The 23,756-nt window shown below is 36.2% G+C and overlaps 1 protein-coding gene across 4 annotated transcripts in view; it reads left to right on the plus strand.

Annotated features, from left to right (window-relative positions):
* ano10a (anoctamin 10a) overlaps positions 1-23,756 on the plus strand; it is a 109,889-nt gene that overhangs the window by 8,436 nt on the left and 77,697 nt on the right. For all 4 annotated transcript variants that reach the window (XM_030157382.1, XM_030157381.1, XM_030157384.1 and 1 more), the window contains exons 5-13: positions 2,729-2,863; positions 9,020-9,139; positions 13,242-13,426; positions 15,057-15,441; positions 17,793-17,848; positions 17,941-18,015; positions 18,155-18,343; positions 19,427-19,618; positions 23,563-23,691. In XM_030157382.1, coding sequence (XP_030013242.1) covers positions 2,729-2,863; positions 9,020-9,139; positions 13,242-13,426; positions 15,057-15,441; positions 17,793-17,848; positions 17,941-18,015; positions 18,155-18,343; positions 19,427-19,618; positions 23,563-23,691 — 1,466 coding nt within the window. The remainder of the gene's footprint in view (positions 1-2,728; positions 2,864-9,019; positions 9,140-13,241; positions 13,427-15,056; positions 15,442-17,792; positions 17,849-17,940; positions 18,016-18,154; positions 18,344-19,426; positions 19,619-23,562; positions 23,692-23,756) is intronic.

The following is a 23,756-nucleotide window of genomic DNA, read 5'->3' on the forward strand; positions in this document are numbered from 1 at the left end:
AGGAACATATATTTACTGATAAATTGTGTGAAAACTGTGGTGAAGGCTTGTGATTCTGGGAGTTTATGCTCAGGAGAGATCTACATAATGTTACCAATTCATGTCAGAAAAGATATGTAGTGTCTTAAAACTTCAATAAAGATATGTGTAAAAAACAAACAAAAAAAAACAACGAAAAGAACAACAAAATCCATGAATATACAAGAGAACAGCTGTAGAATAGCTGTCCACTGTAGAGACCACTGTGCATGAAAGGGTTAATGTCGTAACAAGTACAAGTTCATGGCAACGAAATACAGTTTAGCATCTAACTAGAACAAGCAGCAAATGTATGAAGTACAGAATATGTAGGATTAACCATATTTACATTATGTACAATGGGCAAAATATATGTAGATGTAAGTTGTAATGCACACCTTCAAGATGAACAGTTTGTGTTTAATTGAAAGTGACCTCTGCCTGTAGATAAAAGAAAAGGTACGAACACATTCATTCATTCATTCATTCATTTTCTGAGCTGCTTAATATTTTTTATCCTTTATTTAATTAGGGTATTCTTTATTCAGATTAAAAGTTCTTTTCCAAGGTTGACCTGGCCCAGAGAACAGCATAGACATAGTTACAACAAACCAACAACTTTTTTATCTAGTTATATAAAAGACCAAGATAAATACAGTTAAAGTCCAAGAATGATGTCACACTGCAAAAATCCAAATCTTACCAAGTGCATTTTTCTCATAGAGTTATAGTACAAATTTTTGTGAAAATTGAAAATGACTGAAAGGTAACTTTTAATTTAATTCAAAGGTAAAACAACCAGGAAATCAATGAGATCACTTCTAAATTTGGATTGCACTGCAAAAATATAGATCTTACCAAGTGTATTTTTCTCATTTCTCATCGAAATATCTCATCACACTTAAAATGAGACATAATCACCTAAAGAGTAACTTTTCAGTGAGATATAAGAAGTACTGGAGGCATCAGACTTTTGATTACCTAGAATATATCCTTCTGAGACCCAGCAATGTATTTCTGACCTCTGTAGGGGACAAGTGTTTCACTTCTTTATTGAGGAAAAAAAAAACAAAAACAAAAAAACCACTGTCCACTGCAAAGGAGATCCATAAAAAATTTAAAAATGCATCTGAAAAAACTGCTGCACTGGGCTGATTCCAATTAAGGCAATTATTTAATGTAAAAAAAAAAGCCAAAACTTGTATTTTCCTGGGTCTCACACTGGAAAAAAATCTAAATCTTACCAAGTATATTTTTCTCATTTCTAGTCCAAATATCTCAACACACTTAGAATAAGACATAATAACCTGAAGAGGAACTTTTCAGTGAGATATAAGAACTGATTTGTAGACAATAGATCTTGAAAATCTTATTTCAAGAAATCTTACCAAGATAATTTTCACTTGTTCCACTGGAAGATTTTTTTTTTGCTTGAATTAAGCAAAAAAAAAAAATCTTGAAAAGTTCCTCTCTAGGTGATTATGTCTTATTCTGAGGGTGATGAGATATTTTGACGAGAAATGAGAAAAATACACTTGGTAAGATTTAGATTTTTGCAGTGCAGTCCAAATTTAGAAGTAATCTCAGTGATTTCCTGGTTGTTTTATTTTTAAATTAAATTAAAAGTTACCTTTCAGTCATTTTAATGAACAGTTAATGCTCCAATTTCACAAAAAGTTGTACTATAACTGTATATAAGCAGATACGTGTTTTATCCACTTAGTCTTTTATTCCTGATACAGTATTTTATTTTTTATTGGACTGGCTTCTCTCTGTAGCACTTTGAGATTCTGCTGAATGAAAAGTGCTTTAAAAATGCAATTTCTTCTTCTTCTTCTTCTTCTTCTTCTTCTTCTTCTTCTTCTTCTTCTTCTTCTTCTTCTTCTTCTTCTTCTTCTCTTCTTCTTCTTCTTCTTCTTCTTCTTCTTCTTCTTCTTCTTCTTCTTCTTCTTCTTCTTCTTCTTCTTCTTCTTCTTCTTCTTCTTCTTCTTCTTCTTCTTCTTCTTCTTCTTCTTCTTCTTCTTCTTCTTCTTCTTCTTCTTCTTCTTCTTCTTCTTCTTCTTCTTCTTCTCTTCTTCTTCTTCTTCTTCTTCTCTCTTCTTCTTCTTCTTCTTCTTCTTCTTCTTCTTCTTCTTCTTCTTCTTCTTCTTCTTCTTCTTCTTATTATTCTTCTTCTTCTTCTTCTTATTATTATTATTATTATTATTATTATTATTATTATACTCTATGTATATAGAGTTTCTTTTTCATAATTTACTTTGCTTATATTTATTAAATTATACCTTGTACTTGTAATTTAATAGAGAGACAACATCTGCAGGCCTAGAATTCCTTGTATGTGTTACATACTTGGCAAATAAAGATGATTCCAATATATAACAAGTTCTGACAGTTTCAGATCGTTATCTTTTTGTTTTTGCCTCATTAATGTTCAAGACAGAAACTCAAAGACTCAATAAGTGATTCAGCAGTTGATTTTGTGATCGTTAATGTTGCTGAGTCACTGCAGCTGATTTGTTGTTTTCATTTTTCGTAGATGCTCCAAACCCATAGACACTGTAATGATTTATAAAGTGTTGTTATTCTAATCAAGGTACTTTTACAGCAGCGTTGGTCATGATTAAAAAGGTGAAACCTCATTATAACGTCCTCTCAGCGGCTGCAGTATTCACATGTCTGTGTTGTGTGTGTGTGTCTTCTGTCTTTGCAGGAGACGGCGATGGTTTCCTGAGTATGGCCGAGTGTCAGTTCATTATTAAACATGAGCTGGACACGCTACGAGCCAAAGATGAAACTCACATACCGGGATACACCCAGGCCAAGCTCTATCCAGGGAAATCTATCAGTGAGTGAGAAGTTTACAGATTTACTAGATCCTAATGTAGAGCTAAACCAAATCTCAATATTAAAAATTTTAATTAATCTTTACCCTTTCATGCATGAATTATGAGAACCATAGTCGAGATTTTTTTCCTGAGTGTTTTTATTCCTCTGTAGGCATGAAAAAAACAATGCGATTGAAATTTTTTTTATGAATTTATTTTTCATGGAGTTACAAAATTGCCCACTCAGCTGGACACCAAGCATTTAATTTTTGAAAAAAACAAACAAAAACATGTATTTAAAACCCATCATCAGAAAATATGATACTGTGTGAAAATTATGAAATAAAAACATTTTTCATGCAGCTAATCTGATGTTTTCTCACATTTCAACCCTTTCATTGACAGTGGTCACTACGGTGGACAGCTGTTCAAAGGTATTCTCTTGTATATTCATAGATTTTGTTGTTTTAGTTCCATATCAGCAAACACAGAGGATATTTATGCATCATCCCATACACCTGATCTGCAGTTACACATTTGACATTAAAAAAAAAAAAAAAAAAATTGCTAATTGTTATTAGACTGTAATTACCAGTTTTGCTTTGTTTTTTTTTTTTAAACAAAAAGGCTATTGAAATGTGAGAAAACATCAGAATAGCAGCATTAAGCATGTTTTTATTTCATAATTTCCACACATTATGTCAGTAAATACATGTTTCTTTGCTTCTAAAATTGAATGAATGGTGTCCAGCTGAGTGGACATTTTCGTCACTCCATGAAAAATAGGTTCATAATTTTTTTATTTATTTTTTTCATGCGTAAAAAGGAATAAAAACACTCAGGAAAAAAATAAACTTCATTAATGTTCTCATAATTCATGCATGAAAGGGTTAACATACTCTAATACTAGTTATTACTATCTTCATGCAGATACTATGCAAAAAGACAGTAATGGTATGAATTGCAGTGTATGGGATAATGCATAAGTGTCCACTGTGTTGGCTGAAATGCAACTAAAACAACCAAACCCATGAATATACAAGAGAACAGATGTAGAATAACTGTCCACTGTAGTGACCAGTATGCATGAAAGGGTTAATATTATACTAAGTCAGTGGTTCCAACCTTTTTTGGCTCGTGACCCCATTTTAACATCACAAATTTCTGGTGACCCCAGACATTCAAAACTGAGACATTTCTTTTGCTGAAACTAATCTGTTTTTTTTATTATTTTTTTTATTCTTTGTTTATTTGGAAAAGCACGTTACAAATCTTCTGTTACAGGCACAGTTCACTTTCTACACGTCAAATGAAAAAATGCTTATCCACGATTTTTTGTCATGTAAAGAACATATAAAAGAAAAGTGGGCTGGAGGAGAGGGCTTACTCAACTACTCCATTGATAAGACAATTTAAGGTGTGAATGTTTACATCAGTCTAAACAGAAATGTTTCACATGTAAAAGTATTCACATCACCGAAATATTCATTTCACATCCATTACAAATTTAACATACAGGGTGTCCCATAAGTCTCCATACATAGGAAAAATAAACGTTTCTTGACATAAACCATTTTTATTTATATAATATGCTCTATATGACTGCCATTTTGTCGGGAACACATTTCAATGCGTGTCCTCCACTGCTGAAGAACTATAAAGAAGAAATATAAAGAAATACATGTTAGAACCATATGTATTATGTCTCCTATGTATGGAGACTTATGGGACACCCTGTAGTTTGTCCATTTTGACCAAATTGTGAAAAAAGATTCCTTTTGACCCTTAAAACAAAATGTCAACTTCTCCAGAATGTAAATGTCCTGTACCATGTCCGTCCATTCTTCTGTTGTGGGTGCTTCAGGCTTTAACCATTTTCTACTGATAGTCTTTTTACTCGCTGCCAAAAGCATTAACAACAGTTTTTTAACCTTCAGAGTCCAGTTCTCACTTGAAATATCTCCTAAATATAGGGCTTCACATTTATAAGGAATCTTTTCAGTAAAAATGTTATTTAAATGTTCACACAACTGTTCCCAAAATGGTTTGATCACTGGACAACTCCAGAAAATATGATAGTGATTGGTGTTCTTTGTCCCACAGAGTCTCCAACAAGTGGCTCCACTGACCTGATGTTTTTTCTGGGCTGGAGTTACAAAAAATCTAACAATACTTTTCCAACAGAATTCCCTCCAATTGTTGGAACTTGAGGTCATCCATTGTAGTTTGAGGACCTTTTCCCATCTGTCATCTGATAGAACTAGATTTCCTTCTTTTTTCCATTTATTTCTAATGTGGTCTGTATCACCCTCCTTAGACAAAACTAATCTGTTTTTGATCATGTAATAGTACTATGTGGCAAATAAATGTTAATTTTAGAGGACATTTAGTCTATATAATGTATATTATTGTGGACAGAGGCAGTAAATCCAGGTGTAGATTACTGCACAAAGGGAGAATTTGATTTTCCTTGGTCAGGATCTGTCCAGTCAGTCCAGCTGTGATTTACAAGGAGGACAATTAATACTGAACAAACAAGAACTGAAACTATGAATTATGAAAGAGCTGCAGCATCTGAAACTGACCACAGTGAACATGTGACAGATAAACAGAACCACAGTGCTGCAGTTTCACACTGACAGTTTGTCATGTCTGTTATGGATTGGGATTGTCTCTGTTAACTCACCATATAGTTTTTTTACTAGAAATTCCAGCCGACCCCATGTGGGGTCCCGACCCTAAGGTTGAAAAACACTGCACTAAATGAATGTGTTTTTTGTTTTGATGACTGCTCCCTGAGTCAGTAGATGTTATTTGATGTAATATTTTCTTTAGAGTCATGGTTAAGGCTTCAGTTTGACATTTTTGTGATTTTCTCTTAAATGACAACAGGCATTACTGCGAAAAAAAAAAAAAAAAAAATGGCACATGTACTGCCTGACGACATCAAGTATATGATTAATTATACAAAATACCTAACATTAGCATTAGCATATTAGTAGCTTTGAGCTGCCATTGAAAGTGCTTGGGGACCAACTCCAGATCTTCCTCAGCACCACTGATCGGGGCCACTGACAGGAGAATGAACCCATATAAACCTGTTTTTTTTTTATTTTTTTTTTTTTATACTCTTTATTTTAATGTTTTGAAACACTTTTACAGTGCATAACAATGCTTAATAACCAAAAAAAGGAAAAAAAGAAAAGAAAAAAAAAAAAGGGGGGGGGGGGGGGACCCACACAATAAAACACGGGGGATGTTGTTCCTTATACATTTGACAGTATTTCCATACTCAATCTGATATCAAGAATTTCTGTCCTTGAATATGATCCATTTCTCCCATCTTCGCTTAAAAGTTCCCATCTTAATCCTCAGTAGAAATGTTAATTTTTCCATGGAGTATATTTCCTCTATAATGTCCAGCCATTGTTGTAGTCGTAGAGGGTCACTTTTTAACCAGTTCCTTGTGACTACCTTTTTACAGGCAAGAATTAAAATTTTAAATAAGTAAATGTCTTCTCTTTTAATTATGTCATCAGGTATTAGACCAAGGTAGATAGTCTGGGGGTCCATTGGAATTTTATAATTTAAAATATTCTCCATTGTCTGAAAAACATGGTTCCAAAACATTTGCATTTTTACACATGTCCAGAAGATATGCGAGTGATTGGCATTCATGTGTCCACATCCTCTCCAACATTGCTGCTGTTTTCCCAGTTGTTTGCTTTTAATATTTGGTGTAATAAAGAAGCGAATGAGGTTTTTCCAGCCAAATTCTCGCCAACCTTTAGAGCTGGTGGATGTTAGCTGTGTTTTGCACATAGAATGCCACTCACTTTCAGACAGAGTAATATTCAATTCAGATTCCCATTTTGATTTAACATAATATGAATTCACACCATTACATTTTTGTAGACCCTGATATAATTTAGACACAGTCTTAGTGGGTGTGTGTTTGTAAGCTCCTGTAAAGACCTTAATCAGTTCACTGCCCTCTGATAAGTTACTTTTAATCTCTCTGTCAAAAAAATGTTTTACCTGTAAATATCCATACTGATCCTTATCCTCCAAATTATATTGTTTTTTTATTTTATCAAATGGTTTATAAGTTTTCCCCTCAATGAATGTACAAATGGCTGTTATTCCCTTTTCTCTCCACCTCAGAAATCTATTATCAGATTTAGCAGGGGTGAATTTATCTGACTGGGAAGGCCATACCAGGAGCTTACTATCATTTTCCAAATTATATTTCTTAATAATCACATTCCATATTCTCAATTGTTGTTTTATGATGTCATTATCTCCCTTATATTCTGTGTTCTTTACCCCCTAAACAAGCCTGAGGTTGTGAAATTTCTAAATTTAAATCAATATGTTTCCATTTGGCTTGATACTCAGGGGAACACCAATTTACAATATACCTCATTTGGGCTGCGTAGTAATACTGTTTCAGATTAGGTAAAGCTAGACCTCCTTCTAATTTTCCCAACTGAAGTGTTTTAAGTTTTACCCTTGGTTTTGTCCCAGCCCAAATAAATCTAGATACTAATTTGTCCCACGTCACATATATAAACCTGTTTTTAATGGAGGTGTAAACTGGAAAACTTATCCATGACTGTAGGTACAAAGTTTACTTACACTGGCTTGATGGAAAGTCCTCAAAACCACCTCTTACTTGTGAATTTTTCTTATTCTGAGTCTGAATTTGAATGTTGCATTCATAAAAACACCAGTGTTATACCTTTTTCTATTTCAACATTCTACATATTAACCCTTTCATGCGTGAATTATGAGAACCATGGTCAATATTTTGTTTTTATTCCTCTTTAGGCATGAAAAAAACAATGCAGCTGAAATTTTTTAATGAGCCAATTTTTCATGAAGTTACAAAAATGTCCACTCAGATGGACACCATCTGTTTAATTTCTGAAGCAAAGAAACATATATTTAAAACCCATCACCAGAAAGTGATATACTGTGTGAAAACTATGAAATACAAACAATTTTAATGCTAATCTGATGTTTTCTTACATTTGAACATACTCTAATACTAGTTATTACTAAGTTCATGGAGATAATTTGCAAAAAAAAAAGAACTTTTTGTGCAACAAAACTTTTAATTGCAGTCCAATAACAACTAGCAATTGATTTACATTCAAACATGTTACTGCAGATCAGGTTTATCAAGAACAGCTGTCCACCTTGTCGGCTGATATGGAACTAAAACAACAAAACCCATGAATATACAAGAGAACAACTGGAGAAGAACTGTCCACTGTAGTGACCACTATGCATGAAAGGGTTAAGTGAGGTTAAACTGTTAACTTTGTAGAAGACAACCAAACTGTTCAGCCTTTACACATTATTCACTTGTATTTAAGAATATTGTGACATAGAATTACTTAACGAATAATAGAATTTTAGCTATATCAGCTGCCTGTACACAGTTTTTTCTTCGGTATCTGCTTTTGTCAGGGTTTTACTGTTTTCTAACTAATGTGGCTTCCCTTCCACTGCATCGACTCTTTTTTTTTTTTTTTTTTTTTTTTTTTTTTTTAAGTTGTAGTAAGTTTAGAAACTGTGTAGGAAAAAAACCGTCAGTACATCCACCTCTCCTTGGGAACACACTGAACGCCGCCGCCACCCTCTCTCTTTGTCTTTCTTGCTCTCTCAGCGGCTGCAGTATGGAAATAATAAATATGCAAATGCGGTGAAATATTCCCAAAGTGAGATAAGGAAGCAATGAACTTGCAGAGGAGATAGGGTAGTTCTATTCAGCGCCTGTGTTTGACAAATTGTGTTAAAGCGGAATGTAATCATTTTCGACAAATGATGCACTCAAGAAATGGCAGATGAAATGATAGAGCTTTGATGTACTTGTATTTAGTCACTCCGTATTAGACAATAGGAATTATTTCTATAGGCACAGTGTTGTGTACAATAGAGTGGCTTCCAGCTATTGTTTGTAAGTCCTTGTTTTAGAAAATTAAACTGCGTATTTATTTAGTTGGGAAAGTGAATTCAGGCAAACACAAGTAAGAACTAAGCCTGGAGTGAGACAAAGACTCACCTAACTATCCACACACAACTCTAGTGATGGGTGGTCTACGTTACAGCAAAATAACACAAAAAGGCAACACAGCAGGTAACATCCCAGTTTGTTGTTCGTTTGTGAGTTCGCAGACTTCAGACCAAAGGGATCCTGATCCAGGTTTTTCCTCTGCATGAAAAGGAGGAACTGAAGAGACTGTCTTTTTCCTGGTATCAGAAGGTGAAGTTATCCTTCCAGCCTATTGGTAAGTGACTCTCTCTTCTATATCTATAAATATCGACATTTTTACTCAATCTCAATCCTTCTGGGACACAGGTGTCAAACATGTGTTTATGCATTTGGCAGACCCTTTTTTCCAAAGCAACTTACAGGGGAAACCAATCAAATCAATCAACCAATCCGTCAAATTTTATTTATATAGCGCTAGATCACAACAAAAAAGTTATCTCATGACACTTTATATATAGAGTTGGTCCAAACCAGACTCTAAGCCAATTCACAGAAACCCAACAGAATCCTCCAGGAGCAAACACTAGTGAGTGCTGACAGTGGAAGGAAAAACTTCCCTTTAACAGCAGAAACCTGGAGCAGACCCAGACTGAGGAGGATGGACGACTGACAGGACCAGCTGGGGTTAAAGAGAGAGGGTAAAGGAAGAGAAAAAGAGAGAGCGATAGAGATAGAGACTGGGGGAGAAGGGGGGAGTAGGGGGAGACACATGGATGCAGTTGAGGATAAGTGAGTGATGATGATGAAGGCAGGAGAGAGGCAGGACCACCGCAGCAGGTCCAGAGATAATCTTGGGAAAATCTGTGATAATCCTGGGAAAAACCTTATAAGAATATTTAAAATGGAATGTCTGACAGTGCTAGGACAGGAGGTGCTCTCAGAAGAGCTGGGTCTGCTGGAGCTTCTTGAAGATAGGCAGGAATGCCTCTGTTCTGGTAGTGCTGGTAGAACGTTCCACCAACATGGAACAACCCATGAAAAGAGCCTGGATTGTCTTGTACAAGGTCTAGGGACCACCAGACAATGTTCCCCAGACGAGCGGAGTGGTCGTGGGGCAACATAAGCTTTTATCAGTGCACCTAAGTAGGTAGGAGCAGACCCATGGAGGATTTTGTAGGCTAGGATTAACGATTTGAATTTGATGCGGGCAGCTATGGGTAGCCAGTGTGACTCAATAAGTAACGGGGTGACATGTGCCCTTTTAGGCTGATTAAAGACCAGACATGCTGCTGCATTCTGGACCATCTGTAGTGGTTTGACAACACAAGCCCGGGGGCCAAAACCGGCCCGCCAAAGGGTCCAATCCGGCCCCTGGGATGAATTTGTGAAAATCAGAAATTACACTGACGATATTAACGATCAAGGATGTTCGAATCATGTTAGGTCAATTCAGTCTCAAGTGGGTCAGACCAGTAAAATACTATCATAATAACCTCTAAATAAAGAAAACTACAATTTTTTCTCTTTGCTGCAGTGTAAAAAAAAAGTAAAATTATACAAAAGTGTTTACATTTACAGACTAGCCTTTTACAAAAAATGTGAATAACCTGAAATTTCTTAAGAGAAATATGTGGAATTATACCAATATTCTGCCTGTTACTAAATGTTTTGTGTATTTGTAGATCCACTGTGATCTGTAAGCTGTGATGCGTGTGTATAAATGATAAACTAAGGCATAATATTGTGAAAATTGCACTTATTTTTCTTAAGAATTTTCAGGTTGTTCATATTTGTTCATGTTATGTTCAAGTACAGTTCGTAGATGTAAACATTTTCATTATGGAATTTGACTTTTTTTCACTCATAAACATAGAAAAAACTTTGGAGTTGACATTATTTCTAAGTTCTTATCCTATTATTTGTATTATTTTACTGGTCTGGCTCACTTTAGATCAGATTAGACTGAATGCGGCCCCTGAACTAAAATGAGTTTGACATCCCTGTTCTAGGAGATGATATAGAGTTTAGACTTTTCATTAAGTACTATTCAACATTGGGAGATTGGACATTTTTTGATTTTGTGATTTTCTCTAAAATTAAGGCGGGTATTTCTCTGAAAAAACAACGTGATATCATGACTTTGCGTTAGTATGCACGCCACTCTTGACGGTAAATCGGTGTGTTATCTGTACGATATTATAAGCTTTTTGCGTGTATATTGACGCCGTTATTAGCCCCCCACAGGCACTGAACCACCTGACCTGTCCAACCGCATCACAGTTCCAACTTAGCAGTCTGGAAAAAAATCATACACATGCTGCTTGACTGTATCTATGTTTTTCTGATCTGGAGGTATATGTTTGTTTTAGTTCTAAATCGGTCATAATAATAATAATAATAATAATAATAATAATAATAATAATAATAATAATAATAATACATTTTATTTACACTGAACAAAAATATAAACGCACCACTTTTGTTTTTGCTCCCATTTTTCATGAGCTGAACTCAAAGATCTAAAACTTTTTCTGTGTACACACAAGGTTTATTTCTCTCAAATATTGTTCACAAATCTGTCTAAATTTGTGTTAGTGAACACTTCTTCTTTGCTGAGATAATCCATCCACCTCACAGGTGTGGCATATCAAGATGCTGATTAGACAGCATGATTTTTGCACAGGTGTGCCTTAGGCTGGCCACAATAAAAGGCCACTCCAAAATGTGCAGTTTTATCACACAGCACAATACCACAGATGTCACAAGTTTTGAGGGAATATGCACTGGTCATGCTGACTTCAGGAATCTCCACCAGAGCTTTTGCCTGTGAATTGAATGTTCATTTCTCTACCATAAGCCATCTCCAAAGCTGTTTCAGAGAATTCATGAAGAAGACTGTGCGAGGAAAATGGTGGTCACACCAAATACTGACTGGTTTTCTGACCCCCCTGGACCACCCAATACAGTAAAAGTGCACATTTTAGAGTGGCCTTTTATTGTGGCCAGCCTAAGTCACACCTGTGCAATAATCCTGCTGTCTAATCAGCATCTTCATATGCCACACCTGTGAGGTGGATGGATTATCTCAGCAAAGGACAAAGGAGAAGTGCTCACTAACACAGATTTAGACAAATTTATGAACAATATTTGAGAGAAATAGGCCTTTTGTGTACATAGAAAAAGTTTTAGATCTTTGAGTTCAGCTCATGAAAAATGGGAGCAAAAACAAAAGTGGTGCGTTTATATTTTTGTTCAGTGTATAAGCGGCTTTCAGGACACCCAAGGACACTGATATTAGATGTGTATTCCCAAACTCAGGTCTGAATATAGTAACTTCAGATTTGGCTTTTATGGTCATTGTTTTGTTTACATACACCTTTACAAGACTTGTTCATTTTCAGTTTGGTAAAACTGGTCAACAATCATTTTGCTATAGGGAGAAAAACACCTGATTTCACCTAAATCAGATACACTGAGCAGAATATCTCCAGCATTTCAAGATTTTGAGTTACGCACAAGTCAGTATATATCCACTCACAGCATCACACCAGTGTTTTAGTTCTATATCCTCCTGCACTGGAAAAAATCAAAGGTACCATGTGTATTTCTCTCTGTATTTCTAGTCAAAATATCTCATCAACCTAACCCTATTATATATTATAAATCTAAGGGGGTGGGTATATTAGATTAATGTTGACGTGTGGGTATATATGGGTTTTGATATGGTAATTTTTATGCTGTTGTGTATTCTTTACTGCATTTGTCCAGCAGTCACTGCCAAAGCATTCTGGCCATAGCAACGTGACTGTAAGGCTTTTGTGTTCCAAAATTACTAATATCTCCCAAAATATTAGTCCTATCAACTTGCCATTTTCACTAGTCTGTTCCTTGACCAAAAATCCATAAGAGTGCCAAACTGCAGCTGTCAGCTCTTTTCGGATTTTGTGTGATTAGCAAGACACACATGCACACAGAGACCACTTGGCTTTTATAACATAGTGAGGTCAGTAACTGGTCAGTCTCTGTTATATGTGTATTTCCTGGTTTTATTTCCCTTCAGTTCCTAAGAATCTTTCTCTGTATTACATTTTGACTGAAGTGACAGTCCTTTTATACTCATACTTGGTGCCAACACTTGATCTGGAACCAGTTCTTTCTATTTTTCAACCACCAAAGAACAAAACCAGGGCCAAGAAAACTGATTCTAGAGTGGCTCCAATTCTTTGTTAGGCTACACCGAAAACAGATGTCAGTGGACGGAGCCCAAGGACCAACTAAAGTTTTCTGACCAAGTAAAAGTAGCTGCTAGTCTGTCTAATCCAAACAGGCAAAAGTAAGAGTTTTAGTGTAGACATGAACCCTTTACTCACTGCTTCCTTATCGCTGTCCTTCCTCAGATGCCATCAGACATTACTACGGTGAGGGCCAGGCTCTCTACTTCGGTTTCCTGGAGTACTTCACCTTTGCCCTGGTGCCTATGGCTCTGATCGGAGTGCCTTACTACCTGTTCGACTGGGAGGACTATGATAAATACGTCATCTTTGCTGTGTTCAACTTGATCTGGTGTACTGTTATCCTAGAGGTACGGAGAGTCGTTTTTACACACTTTAAAGGAATTACATGGCCAAAGAAAACATCACCTCAGCAGATATTTTGACCTGATAGAGGCAGAAAACTAATGGGTATAATTAATTTACTGTTGATGCATCCTGTGTGGACGCATCAGTTCAAGATGTTTGGATTCTGCAAGTTCGCTCAGAGGCATGGATATGTGGGTCACTATGGATGGATGGATGGATGAAGGAAGGGAGGGAGGATGGATGGATGGAAGGATGAATGAAGGAAGGATGGATGGATGGATGGAAGGATGAAGGAAGGGAGGATGGATGGATGGAATGAATGAAAGAAGTGAGGGAGGATGGATGGAATAAATGAAAGAAGTGAGGGAGGGAGAGAGGATGGATGGATGGATGGATGGATGGATGGATGGATGGAATGAAGGAAGGGAGGATGGATGGATGGATGGAGGAAGGGAGGATGGATGGATGAATGGATGAAGGAAGGGAGGATGGATGGATGGATGAAGGAAGGGAGGATGGATGAATGGATGGAAGGATGAATGAGGGAAGGGAGGATGAATGGATGGATGGAATGATGAATGGAGGGAGGGAGGGAGGATGGATGGATGGATGGATGATGGAATGAATGAAAGAAGTGAGGGAGGGAGGGAGAGAGGATGGATGGATGGATGAGGGAAGGAAGGAAGGGAGGATGGATGGATGAATGAAGGAAATGAGAGTGGAAGGGTAGAAGGGAGAGAGGGAGAAAGGAAGGAAGGAAAGAGTGAAGGCACTATGGATGAATGAAGGAAGAGAGGATGGATGGATGGATGGATGGAGGAAGGGAGGATGGATGGAAGGATGAATGAAGGGAGGATGGATGGATGGATGGGTGGATGGAAGGATGAATGAAGGAAGGGAGGATGGATGGAAGGATGAATGGAGGATGGATGGATGGGTGGATGGAAGGATGAATGAAGGAAGGGAGGATGGATGGATAGATGGGAGGATGAATGGATGGATGATGGAATGAATAAAGGAAGTGAGGGAGAGAGAGAGGATGGATGGATGGATGGATGAGGGAAGGAAGGAAGGAAGGGAGGATGGATGGATGAAAGAAGGAAGTGAGAGCGGAAGGATAGAAGGGAGAGCAGGAGAATGGGAGGAAGTAAGGAAAGAGCAAAGGCACTATGGATGGATGGATAAATGAAGGAAGGGAGGATGGATGGATGGAATGAATAAAGGAAGTGAGGGAGGATGGATGAATGAATGAATGAATGAAAGAAGGAAGGAAGTGAGGAAAGAATGAATGAAGGAAGGAAGGGAGAGAGAGGTAGGATAGAAGGAGGAAGGAAGGAAAGAAAGAAAGAAGGGAGGGAAGGAGGGAACTTGATTGGTCCCACATCGGGGATATTCACTGGTCAAGACAACAATAGATGTGCAAATAAATGTTCATGCATAAGGTAACTGAAAAAATAATAATAGTAAGTAATAAAACTCTGCTGAATATATTATTTTATTTCCATAAGAAGAACACCTCTACAGTATTTAATGTTAGTAGGATGGTGTGTTTCCTCCTGAACCAAGCTAAAGTATCTGTTGTCTCTGAATTATCCTGGACCGACTGGCTGAGGGTGTGTTTATTTGCTGCAGTTGTGGAAGCGTCACAGCGCCTCCCTGGCCTACCACTGGGGGACGCTGTGCAGAAAGAAGGCCTTCGAAGAACCTCGACCCGGTTTCCACGGCGTTCTCGGCTTCAACCCGGTGACGGGACGCGAAGAACCCATTTACCCCAACGCCAAAAGGCAGCTTCGCATCTACCTGGTGTCGCTGCCCTTCGTCCTGCTCTGCCTCTACCTGTCTCTGTACGTCATGATGATCTACTTCCAGATGGAGGGCTGGGCGCTGACGCTCCACGACGAAGACCCCACCTTCTGGACCGGAATCCTGCTGTTCATCCCCAGTATCATCTACGCCGTGGTCATCGAGATCATGAACCTCATCTACAGATACGCCGCTGAGTTCCTGACGGCCTGGGGTGAGCGGCGTTTGGGTTTTGTCAGACTCAGTGTGGATTTATAGCTTCGATGTGAATGGTTTTGTGCAGCTGTTCGCACCGTTTGCCAGGAACTAGTTCATGAAGTGACCTGAGCATAAAAACAACAGCAGCAGTTTAACCTGAGATACAGTTATTTTTAATTGATTGATGGATCATTTTGGATATCAACATTTAAAACCGATACAACAACTTCAACTTTCAACTTTATTTACAACAAAAAAAGATGAATATAAAAAAGACAACATATTTGAAAAGGAGCAGGATGAAGTTCAGCTCATATACTGCCGCCCCCTTACCCTATCTTTTTACTAGAGCTGCAACCGATGAATCGATTAGGTGCTTGAAGCGAATGCAAAAATTCACGATTCCATTAATCGACTGGAATTGATCGAAGGGAGATATTCTATTGTAGTTTTCCTGACTTGAAGCTTCTTTGTGTGTCACTGTAAGCGTCCGTGTGAAACACAACAGTGGAACCAATGTTTAACAGCAGAGAAAAGAAGGAAACAAAACTTTGGCTCAGGAGAAGTGTGCTTGAATGATTTTTTTTGGATCACTTTGAGTTGATTAATCGGTTGCAGAACTAATTCTGACCAAAAATGATCAAAGACACATATTTGTACATCTGTCAGTACGGATCATGTCTGTGTTTTTCAGAGGATGGTTTGGTGTTTGTATGTTTTAGTTTCCTGAGTGAAAGTGGGAAAAATAAATAAATAAATAAATAAATAAATGAATGAATAAGTATATATTATATACACACACACACACACACATATACAGGGTGGGGAAGCAAAATGTACAATGAACATTTAGTTGTTTTTTCTCAGCAGGCACTATGTCAATTGTTTTGAAACCAAACATATACTGATGTCATAATCATACCTAACACTATTATCCATACCTTTTCACAAACTTTTGCCCATATGAGTAATCAGGAAAGCAAACGTCAAAGAGTGTGTGATTTGCTGAATGCACTCGTCACACCAAAGGAGATTTCAAAAATAGTTGGAGTGTCCATAAAGACTGTTTATAATGGAAAGAAGAGAATGACTATGAGCAAAACTATTACCAGAAAGTCTGGAAGATACTATTAAAGAAGAATGGGAGAAGTTGTCACCCCAATATTTGAGGAACACCTGCGCAAGTTTCAGGAAGCGTGTGAAGGCAGTTATTGAGAAAGAAGGAGGACACATAGAATAAAAACATTTTCTATTATGGACATTCTCTTGTGGCAAATAAATTCTCATGACTTTCAATAAACTAATTGGTCATACACTGTCTTTCAATCCCTGCCTCAAAATATTGTACATTTTGCTTCCCCACCCTGTGTGTATGTGTGTGTGTGTGTGTGTGTGTGTGTGTATGTGTGTGTATGCATGTGTATATATATATATATATATATATATATATATATATATATTTTTTTTTTTTTTTTTTTTTTTTGTAATAGGTTGTCATGGAAATGGATATATTGTTCCTGCTCAGATTAGTTTTTTTAATCATCCTCTTAATCTTCTTTATTTTTCCTTCTGCTCTTTGAGCTCAAATTTGACCCCCTGAACATTTATGAAAACTCACCAAATTTTGCCCAAAATTTAGAAGTTTGTGAAATTGAATTTACATATAGGTTTCGTAGATGATTTTACTAATACTGAAAGGTTAACTGTGTATACTGTGTATGTGAACTAATGCTATGTCATGTGTGGGTGTGGCCATAATTTTTAAAATGTTTCTAATTTGATGAATGCTGGTATTTTACATCTTACCCAGGGACAGCAGATGAAAATAGCTTTTTTGCTAATACTGGTACATTTACAGAAATGTTCATTACTGTGTACTGTCCCTGCTAAATAAACAAACAAACAAACAAATAAATAATGTCGATAAAGAAATGTTCCGACAGCGCCCCCTTGAAAAGTGGAAATACATTATGCCAATGGGACCACATCCAACATAAAGTTTATCATAGAGCCACTAAAATCGGTACACAAATTCATCATCACGAGACAAACAAAAAATATCATTATGGCCACGCCCCTAAACAAACCACAAGTCGGCCATGTTGGATCGAAATTTCCAAAATGCAGCGTTTTCATTGAAGTTGTATTTTAATCATTGCATCAGTTCGGACACACAAACTCCGATTTGGCTCAAATTTAAATCAGTTGTTAATCTCCCAGGCCTACACCCATTCATCAGAAGACATTGAAATTTGGTGCTAGAGCGCCACCTGCTGAATGATGGACATACTTGTACTGGACATGTCCTTGGTGAGGGCCTGTCAATGCCGCTTGCTGCTTTAATTTGCTTTGTTTTTGTGTGTTTAGAGAATCACAGGCTGGAGTCTTCATTTCAGAACCACTTGGTCCTTAAAGTTTTAGTCGTGAGTATAATCATCGTCTTTATTTCTCCACTTCAGTCCCTCAGTGGTCGGTTTTCTCTTTACCGTCGCTGTCTTTTCTTTTTTTTCTTCAGTTCAACTTCTTCAATTGCTTCGCATCACTCTTCTACATCGCCTTCGTGATGCAGGACATGGTGCTGCTCAGACAGGTGTGAAACGTCTCTTCATCATTTTATCCTGTCTTATGTCTGGTTTGGCATATATCTTTAGTGTTTTTTCCTTGTTTTAAGCTCAGAATGTCTGTCATCTTCTCGTTTCTCCTCATCATAACCGTCCTTCTCCTTTCAGAGTCTGGCCACGTTGCTGATCACCAGTCAGATCCTGAACCAGTTCATGGAGGCCTTCCTGCCCTACTGGCTCCAGAGGAGACGCAACAAGAAGATGATCCGCAAAGTCCAGAAGAAACGAACCCTGGAGGACAAGGAGCTTCCTCTGGAGGAGCAGGTTCGACTGGAGGCCGACATGAGCACGTACTTGGTAACGTTCACTTTTTATCACAACACAATAGAAATAACAGCATCGTCTTTTATGTCATATCACTGTTTAATATTTTAGCATCTTTTATGTCATATCACTGTTTTATTTTTTATTCTTTTAAGTTCTTCTATGTGATAGCACTGTTTTATCTTATCTTTTGTCCTCTTATATGTGATAGCACTGTTTTATCCTTTATCATCTTTTATGTCATATCACTGTTTTATTTTTATCATATTTTATGTGATATTGTTTTATCTGTATCCTTTGTCTTTTATATGATATCATTGTTTATTTTTTATCCTTTATTGTCTTTTATGGAATATCACTGTTTATATTTTATCATCTTATGTGATATCACTGTTTTATCTTTTAATCGTCTTTCATGTGATAACACTGTTTTATATTTTATCGTCTTTTATGTGATATCACTGTTTTATATTTTATCGTGTTTTATGTGATATCACTGTTTTATCTTTTATCGTCTTTTATGTGATATCACTGTTTTATCTTTTATCGTCTTTTATGTGATATCACTGTTTTATCTTTTATCGTGTTTTATGTGATATCACTGTTTTATCTTTTATCGTGTTTTATGTGATATCACTGTTTTATCTTTTATCGTGTTTTATGTGATATCAGTGTTTTATCTTTTATCATCTTTTATGTGATATCAGTTTTATCTTTTATCATCTTTTATGTGATATCACTGTGTTATCTTTTATCGTCTTTTATGTGATATCACTGTTTTATCTTTTATCGTCTTTTATGTGATATCACAGTTTTATCTTTTATCATCTTTTATGTGATATCACTGTTTTATATTTTATCATCTTATGTGATATCACTTTTTTATTTTTAATCATCTTTTATGTGATATCACTTTTATCTTTTTTTTTAAGTGATATTATCTTTTATAAATTGTTTTCATTGTATTTGTATTTAGTTGTATTGACATTTTGTTTTTTACTTTCTTTTTACCTTGTTATTTTCACTTTATCTTAACCGTACCTTACCTTTTTTGTGTAATGTTGTTTTTTTATAACTGTTTCATCCATTTCAATCTTCCGTCTGCGCTGCCTTCAGGGTACGTTTGACGACTACCTGGAGCAGTTCCTCCTTTTCGGTTACGTCAGCCTGTTCTCCTGCGTCTACCCGCTGGCCGCCGTCCTCGTGGTGTTGAACAATATCACTGAGGTTTACTCCGACGCCTTTAAGATGTGCCGTGTCTTCAAACGACCTTTCTCTGAACCAGCGGCGAGCATCGGGGTGTGGCAGGTGAGTCACGTCCAGATGTCGACCTAAAGTGTTCCTAATTAAGACTAAAAAACTCATGACATGATACATAGACCAGAACCAGACTTATTACAACCAGTGAAGACTAAGACTCACAATCACATACTGGATACTTGGTTATATTCTTTAATCTTCTGTGGTTTTTGCACTTTATGTTCCTCTCGATCAGAGCTGTCAAACTCATTTTAGTTCAGGGGCCACATTCAGCCCAAACTGATCTCCAGTGGGCCGGACCAGTAAAACAATAGCATAATAACATGTAAATAATGACTACTCCAAATTTTTCTCTTTGTTTTAGTGCAATCAAAATCAGATTATGAAAATATGTATATTTACAGACTATCAAAACAAAAATGATGTGAATAACCTGAAAAAACTGAAATTTCTTGAGAAAAATGAGTGCAATTTTAACAATATTACACCTCAACTTATCACTTATACATGCATGTTACGGATTGGATCTACAAAGGCACAAGATATTTAATAACAGGAAGAATAATGTTAAAATTAAACTTTTCAGGTTTCAGGTTTTTCACATTCAGGATAGTTTGTAAATGTTAATATTTTCATAGTTTAATGTACATTTTACACTAAAACAAAGAGAAAAACTTGGAGTTGTCATTATTTAGACAGAAAAAAAAGAGGTGTAATGTAATATTATATTTTTTCACATTAACCCTTTCATGCATGAATTATGTGAACCTTAGTCAATTTTTTTTCTTGTGTTTTTATTCCTCCTGAAAAAAAACCAATACGATAGTTTTGTTTTTTTTTTTGTTTTTTTCATGGAGTTACAAAATTGTCCACTCAGCTACACCGTGCATTTAAATTGTGAAGCTAAAAAAACATGTATTTAAAACTCAATATCAGAAAGAGGTATTAAGACAATGAAATAAAAACATTTCTAAACCTGCTAATCGAATGTTTTCTCACATTTTAACATATTTTAATACTGGTTATTACTGACTTCACAGAGATAATATACAAAAAAACCCCTTTTTGTTTAAAAAAAACCCAAACAAATAAACAAAGAAAACCTATTAATTACAGTCTAAAAATTACCAATTGATTTACACTAAACATGTGTCTCTAGATCAGGTTTCTCAATAACAGCATATATACAGAAATGGTATAAATGTCAGTGTATGGGATGGTGCATGCTGTAGTGTTGTTTGATGTGTGCACCATAATGAACATGAAACAGAGAAGGAAAAGTAGAGCTTAGAGGCTCCTCAGCTCCTCAGGTGTCTAAGCTTTAGGAGCTTAGACACCTGAGGAGCAGAAATAAAAAGAATAAGAATGTACCAGAAGAATGACGACTGAACTTATTTTGTGCATTCAGATTCAATGATAAATCAGAAATGAACAAAACAAACAATAAAATAAAGAAATTTTAAAAATAAAATGAAAAATATAACCAACAAAATTGAAATAAATTAACAAATAAACAACATGAGCATTAGTGAAGGCTATAAGACTATATAGCCTAACATATATAAGACTAGAATAGTCTGCAGTTAAAGCTCAAGGCTATAAGACTATCTCCATACAGCGTGATGCTCCCGTGACTACAGCTTCAAATCTGATTAAAATAGAAGTACAGTCACGGAAAAAATTATTAAACCATCAAAAGTCACCAAAAACAATAGTTCTGCAATCCAGTCCTAACTCCTGTGTGTTTCATGTGACTAAAACAGACAGAAAAGAAAACATGCAATGAATAAAAGCACTGTTTTTGTCAGTACAATGACACAGATATTGATGTAAGAACTGAAGGGATTTTGGTTTTTATCAAGAAAACATGGAAAATAGATAGATAACAGCTCTGAAACTTAAACTACTATGAGCTACTTTTATTGTTATCATTACATTTGTCCAAACAAGTGTCCCTTTAGTTGGACCAGGCATTAAAATGAACAAGAAATTGAAGAAAACAAATGATGATGAAATAATTTTTTCTGCGACTGTACAATGTCCAAGCCACTGTAACCGACCTCCTGAAAGCTGAAATGTAACCTCAGATAGACCAGAAAGACAGTGTGGATGTAGACAAATAGCTGAGGAGAACATCTAAACACATTCAAGATGAACTCCATGAACTCCAAGGTCTAGGTATGTCACTGTCTGCTCTGTTGCCTCTGAAACAACAGTGGATTCCATGGAAGAAGACCCAGGAGAACTCTATCACTGACAAAAATATGAAAAAGCCAGACTGGAATTTGATGAAATGCATGTACAGTAGATGTTATTATAATGCACAGGTGTCAAACATGCGGCCCGGGGGCCAAAACCGGCCCACCAAAGGTTCCAATCTGGCCCACAGGATGAATTTGCAAAGTGCAAGTTAGGGCCTCAAACTCCAAAATAATGCCATATTAACCTATAAATAATGACAACAACATTTTTTTCCCTTTGATTTAGTGCAAAAAGCATTAACGTATGAAAATGTTTACATGAACAAACTATCCTTTAACAATAAAATGTGAATAACCTGAACAAATATGAACAACCTGAAATGTCTAAAGAGAATTAAGTGCAATTTTTAACATTTTTTGCCTGTTACTACATGTTTTGTGCCTTTTGTAGATGTGATCTGTATTGCATATACATAAATGATAAATCAAAGCATAATATTGATAAAATTGTACTTATATTTCTTAACAAATTCCACTTTTTTCAGGTTATTTACATCTTTTTTGTCTGGATAATTTGTAAACATAAATATTGGCATAATTGAATATCATTTTTTGCACTTCAACAATTTGGAGTTCTCATTACACTGGTCAACAACAAATTTATTGTTTCAGTTTTTTGAGCTGATTTAGGATCATTTTGGTGCTGAATCCTAAAATCACATTCATTTTGCTCAATCAGGTCAACTTTCTGAACTATGCTACATATTGGCTTTTGAACATTTTTGCTTACATTTATGGGCATTTTCACATCATATGATACAAAATTCTTTCATATTTCTTGCAATAAACGAGTTCTGAAGATTTTACTTTTGCCAATTTATGATTAATGTTTTTTTTAATATTACAGGTGAATGAAATGGCTTCGACTAGAAGATCTTGCAAAAATAAGCCTGACGTATTCTGCTACATCTGCGCTGAATACACCATTGTACCTAACAGGAATCAAGTCACAAGTTTCATAAAGTGTGCTTGTGAAAATGATTTTTTTTTCTCTTAAAACCTATTTTGGGTGAGAACTATATAAAAAATCAACTGATAAAGTCACAAAAATGTAATCAATTTTGTGAGAAGATGACATTTTTCAAAATCAAATTAGCAAAAAAAAACCTGACCTGATTGAGAAAAACAGATGTCATTTTTGGATTTAGCGGTGCAAAATGGTCCTAATTCAGTTGAAAAAACCGAGACAACTTGCAAAAAACATTTTTTTGTAACCCAGTGTTATTTATTGGCTATCATGCTATTATTGTACTGGTCCGGCCCACTTCAGATTAAACTGGGCTGAATGTGGCCCCCGGAAGAAGATGAGTTTGACACTCCTGTTATAACGTCTTATAAAACCTGAAAATCAAACTAAAAGACTAAGAATAAATAAAAATAAATAAATAAAAATCGTCCTTTTTAAACACTCACAAAACTAACTAAAATGGAACTGAATACAAAAACCAAAGTAAATACTAATAAAAAACCCTGTAGATTTCACAATGGCCTGCTGTATTATTGGACAGAATAAAACCATAACCCATACACCCCCAGTGTTTTTTAATAGTTTACATCCGTCTGAAATCTAAACTCACCGTCTCTGAGAACCTTACACCTCCCATGGGATTAAACATTGTCATTTGTATTTTTATCTCGGTATTCTGATACGAACATGCCTTTTCTTAGCCGTGTTGGTGGGTTTCCGTTTTAGGAAACGAGTCATTGACTGCCTCCGTGTCTGTGTTCCAGCTCGCCTTCGAGGCCATGAGCGTGATCGCCGTGGTGACCAACTGCGCTCTGATCGGCATGTCTCCACAAGCCAAGGCGTACTTCCCCGAGTCGGAGCTGCAGCTCATCCTGTGGACGGTGGCCATCGAGGTAACGCACACATACATGTACAAAATCACACACAGTTTGGAGAAACACAACGACAGGGATCAGAT

Source organism: Sphaeramia orbicularis, chromosome 16 (assembly GCF_902148855.1).
Source record: "Sphaeramia orbicularis chromosome 16, fSphaOr1.1, whole genome shotgun sequence".
Lineage (NCBI taxonomy): Eukaryota > Metazoa > Chordata > Actinopteri > Kurtiformes > Apogonidae > Sphaeramia > Sphaeramia orbicularis.